Source organism: Protobothrops mucrosquamatus, unplaced genomic scaffold, assembly GCF_001527695.2.
Source record: "Protobothrops mucrosquamatus isolate PMUCROS unplaced genomic scaffold, P.Mucros_1.0 scaffold3878, whole genome shotgun sequence".
Lineage (NCBI taxonomy): Eukaryota > Metazoa > Chordata > Lepidosauria > Squamata > Viperidae > Protobothrops > Protobothrops mucrosquamatus.
In genome coordinates this window covers 9,951-15,181 of record NW_015389828.1, presented here as the reverse complement: position 1 = coordinate 15,181, position 5,231 = coordinate 9,951, and the positions used below count along the sequence as shown (strand labels likewise).

The window sequence follows — 5,231 nt, the reverse complement described above, 5'->3', positions numbered from 1 at the left end:
TGGGAGGAGAGGAGAAGAGAAGAGAGGAGAAGAGAAGAGAAGAAGGGAAGGGAAGAGAAAAGAAGAGTGAAGGGGAGAGAAGAGAGGGGACATGGGAGGAGAGGAGAAGAGAAGAGGAGAAGGGACAGGAAGAGAAGAGGGAAGGGGGAGAGAAGAGAGGGGACATGGGAGGAGAGGAGAGGAGAGGAGGAGAGGAGAGAAGAGACCCCTGAGGCTGGGAGTTGCAACAGCAAGCTAGGGTCAACACGCAGAGTTGGGGAAACAGGAGAAGAGAAGTCTGTGGAGGTCCCTTGTTCCCACAGAGAGGGGCCCGTTTCCTGTCCATGCATGTGCCAAAGCAGCCACAGAGCTTGAATCTTGTGCAGAGCCAGCCGCTGCGACTGCAGGAGTTCATTTCCACTGGTGGGAACATCTCTGCATCGTAATTAGGGTGCTGTTTTTCCTTTCAAAGCCATGCATGTGTGGCCTGAGAATTCCTTAGGCATTACAGGGTCCTTTGTGAAGGGCCTGTTATTTGCTACAAAAGGGTTTGCGGTGGAGCTGGGATCGAGTCAAAGTCCTCTGTTCCATAATGGTTGCCAAAAATAAGAGGAGAGGAGAAATGAGGAACTCAAATCCTAAGAGAAGCACCGACCGCAGGCCTGCCCTCCAAATGCAGAGTGGAGACTCCAGCCAGCTTTGCTGTGACCACGGGCGCACAACCCCTCTAATTCCAGAGAACTCCAGCTCTCTTATTGTAAGGCATTGGACAAAGTAGACCACGATCTACTCCTTGGTAAGCTAGAAGAAGGTGGAATAGACAACATCACCACCAGATGGATCTGTAGCTGGCTGGCAAACCGTACTCAACGAGTAGTCCTTAATGGTACTACATCTACATGGAGAGAAGTAAGCAGTGGGGTACCACAAGGTTCCGCCTTAGGCCCAGCACTCTTCAATATCTTCATCAATGGCTTAGATGAGGGAATTGAAGGGGAACTCATCAAATTTGCAGATGACACCAAACTGGCAGGAGTAGCCAACACCCCAGAAGACAAAACTCAGGATCCAAAAAGATCTTGACAAATTTGAACAATGGGCCCTATCCAACAGAATGCGTTTCAATGTGGAGAAAAGCAAAGTTTTACATTTAGGCATCAAAGGTATATATATAGATTGGGCAAGACCTGGCTCAAAAACAGTCAAGTCGTGGGGGCTGCTTTGCACCTGGGGGGTTCCTTGTTTTTTCTCTTTGGGTTATTCCGAGTTTGTTTGTTTTTTAAAGGTATTTTTGATTGCATTTGGGGCACTTTTAGACAGCAGTGGTCCAAACTTGGCACTGGGTCCCCAGCAACGTGTGTGTGTGTGTGTGTGTGTGTGTGTGTGTGTGTGTGTGTGTGCGCGCGTGCACATATACTCTTACAGGGTTTTTTTCTTTTGCTATCCCAACTTTTCCTAATAACCAGCCAAGGAAATGATACCCTTTCTGGGACTAATCTCTGCTCTTGGTGACCACTGACTTTGACTTTCAGTGGCCAGGTCTGAGCTCTCTCGGGGGATGCCTTGCTTGATCGGAGTCTGGCTCATGCCAGGAGTTCCACTGACCTTCGTGGGGCACACAGTAGACGGGTCCTTCGTCTGTGGTATCGAAGGAAGAGAAGGAGCCCCTGGACGACCAGGAGGGCGACGGCTGATCCACCACAGAAGGTGGTTCAATGAAGCTGCAGTTCAGGGTGTTCTCCAGGTCATGATGAGCCACTGCAAGACATGGAGAGGGTGGAAAAGGGAGGTTCAATCAATCAATCAATCAATCAATCAATCAGTCAATCATTCAGAATAGAGCTGGGACCTTTGAGGTCTTCTAATCCAACCCGCTACTCAAACAGGAGACCCTATACCATTTTGGACAAGTGGCTGTCCAGTCTCTTCTTAAAAGCCTCCAGGGATGGAGCAGCCACAATGTCTGAAGGCAAAGCTGTTCCACTGGTTAATTGTCCTCACAGTTAGGAAGTTTCTCCTTAATTCCAGGTTGCTTCTCTCCTTGATTAGTTTCCATCCGTTGTTTCTCATCTTGCCTTCTGGTGCTTTGGAAAATAAGTTGACCCTCTCCTCTTTGTGGCAGCCCCTCAAATATTGGAACACTGCTATCATGTCCCTTCTATTCTATTCTATTCTATTCTATTCTATTCTATTCCATTCAATTCCATTTAAAGATTCTATTCTATTCTGTTCTGTTCTGTTCCGTTCCATTCCATATTCTATTCTATTCTATTCTATTCTATTCTATTCTATTCTATTCTATTCCATTCCATATTCTATTCTATTCTATTCTATTCCATTCCATTCCATATTCTGTTCTGTTCTGTTCCGTTCCGTTCCGTTCCATTCCATTCCATTTCATATAAATATTCTATTCTATTCTATTCTATTCTATTCTATTCTATTCTATTCTATTCTATTCTATTCTATTCCATTCCATATTCTATTCTATTCTATTCTATTCTATTCTATTCTATTCTATTCTATTCTATTCTATTCTATTCTATTCCATTCAATTCCATTTAAAGATTCTATTCTATTCTGTTCTGTTCTATTCTATTCCATTCTATTCCATTCAATTCCATTCCATATTCTATTCTATTCTATTCTATTCTATTCTATTCTATTCTATTCTATTCTATTCCATTCAATTCCATTTAAAGATTCTATTCTATTCTGTTCTGTTCTATTCTATTCCATTCTATTCCATTCAATTCCATTCCATATTCTATTCTGTTCTGTTCCGTTCCGTTCCGTTCCATTCCATTCCATTTCATATAAATATTCTATTCTATTCTATTCTATTCTATTCTATTCTATTCTATTCTATTCTATTCCAAGTAGCAGGGCCTGAGGAGGAACTGGAGAGGACATGGAAAGTCAAGTCCAAAATGCTCCTACTGGTGGTAGGAACACTCCAGGGTGGGAGAGGAGCTCCGCAGATCCCAGGAGCAACGTCAGGGCTGCTCTCTGTCCAGAAAAGCATAGTTAAGGACCCTAAAATTGTGAAAGAGCCAACCATCTGGAGGGCGAGAGCTTCCTCAAACTGGAAACTGTGGGCAGCCAGGGAGGCTGTGGACTGATGGGGAGACGGTAGCCAAAAATAACACCACCAGCAATACAGGTAAGTCCTTGACTTAACAACAGTTCATTTAGTGACCGTTCAAAGTCACAACGGCACTGAAAAATGGGACTTATTTTTCACACACACCGTCGTAGCGTCCTCGTGATCACACGATCAAAATTCAGACACTTGGCAACTGACTCATACTTATGACCGTTGATGTGTCCCAAGGCCACGTCGTCCCCTTTTGCGACCTTCTGACAATCAAAATCAGCGGGGCAGCCAAATCCCCTTAACAACCGTCTTATGAACACATCAACTGCGGCGATCCCCTTCGCAAGTGCGGCGAGAAAGGTCGTAAAATGGGGGCAAAACTCACCGAACAAACGTTTCACTTAACAACAGAAATATTATGGACTCAATTGTGCTCATAAGCCGAGGACTACCTGTACACCCCCCCGTCCCCCCAAACAAGCAAATTCTGCACGCTCAGAAACTTGGCCAAGAGGAATCCAGAAGACAGCAGGGAAGTAGACTTACCTCCTTGGGGAGAGGAACAGGGTTGGCCCAACACCCAGGCAGAGATTGACGGCTCTTTCAAGCTCTTAGTTGTGTGTGTGTGTGTGTGTGTCCCTGATTATCCCTTAATTGAGATGGCTAATGCCCTGGTTCCACAAATGCTGCCCAGGCTTTGAGCTGCTCCTGCAGTGATGTGCCAGGCGAGCCCAACAGAAGGGGCTCTGTGTGCAAGCAACCCTGGGGGGGAAGGGGAAGCAGCGCTTCCGATGCCTTCAGACCTCTGGTTCTGGGTGAGTCACCGCCAAATAAATCGTGCTGAGAGTGGCTGGAGAAGGCTTTCCTGTGGGCCTCTCCTGTGTTTGTTCTGCTGCAAACACCGCCCGGAGAGATGCTTTAGAGCAGACATGTCAAACACAAGGCCCGGAGGTCGGATGCAGCCGGCGAAGTGGTTTCGTGTGGCCCGCGAAGCCATGCTGGAAACAGTGAGGGAACGGCCCCCGCTGCCTTGGCCCTGGCCCAGGCCGGCTGGGAGCCAATGTACAATTTTGTGGTGGCCATCTTGGCACTTGCCCCGGTCCCACCCCCTTCTGCCAGAGACCCTCAGATCTGTCCCACTCCTGCCCAGGCCCCCCACAGGCATCCTTGATGCGAACGATGTAGAGCTGGCCATGCCCACCCAGTAGGCCACACCCACTCCATCCATGCCCACCCAGTAGGCCACACCCACTCCATCCACGCCCACCCAGTAGGCCGCATCCACCCTGGCCACACACACCCGGCCCCCCAAGGGCAACCGCAATGCTGATGCGGCCCTCAGTGAAATTGAGTTTGACACCCCTGCTTTAGAGGGCTGGTGCTTCGCGGCTCTGAGGCTCCCCTCCGTGGGAAGGCAGGAGGAGGCGAAGGCTGCGGAAACCGGCATAACCGCCCCTTCGGTGCTTCACAGCCCAACACAATGACAACCAGGCTTCGGAACTGCAGCCCGGGATTCTCTCCTTTCTCTTCCAGAGCCCAGAGGCAAAGGCAGGAATGGAGGGTTATTCCATCTTCAGTTCCTCTAAGCTAAGGCAGGTGTGTGTGGGGGGAACCTTCACAAGAAATCTTCAACGGCACATATAAGGAAGGGAAAGAGGCCTCAGGCCCACCAGCAGCCATGCCAAGGCTTCCTAGTGCACTAGGGACGGTCAGAGGCAGCCAGGCAGACTCTAAGCTGGGGACAGAGAGAGGAGCTCCTGTCCCACGAGAATCCTGCCGGATACAAGGGTGCCATCCTTCCTTTCTGGAATGACACTAAGAATGGATGTGGTTCGGGTGGGGAAGGAAGGAAGGAAGGAAATCAGGACGGAAGGAAGAAAGAAATCAGGGAGGAAAGAAAAATCAGGGAGGAAGGAAGGAAAGAAAGAAAGAAAGAAAAATCAGGAAGAAAGGAAAGAAAGAAAGAAAGAAATCAGAAAGGAAGGAAGGAAAGGAAGGAAGGAAGGAAGGAAGAAAAAAATCAGGAAGGAAAGAAAAATCAGGGAGGAAGGAAGAAAAGAAAGAAAGAAATCAGAAAGGAAGGAAGGAAGGAAGGAAGGAAGGAAATCAGGAAGGAAGGAAGGAAAGGAAGGAAGGAAGGAAGGAAGGAAAGAAA

At 47.9% G+C, this 5,231-nt stretch overlaps 1 protein-coding gene across 1 annotated transcript in view; it reads right to left on the bottom strand.

The window, feature by feature from the left end:
• The window catches only part of LOC114923468 (scavenger receptor class F member 2-like), a gene marked incomplete at its 5' end in the record, with an annotated part of 17,149 nt that extends 15,412 nt beyond the window's left edge, over positions 1–1,737 (bottom strand). Inside the window, one exon of the mRNA XM_029286493.1 lies at positions 1,585–1,737. Coding sequence (XP_029142326.1) covers positions 1,585–1,737 — 153 coding nt within the window. The remainder of the gene's footprint in view (positions 1–1,584) is intronic.
• Positions 1,738–5,231: the final 3,494 nt, after the last annotated feature.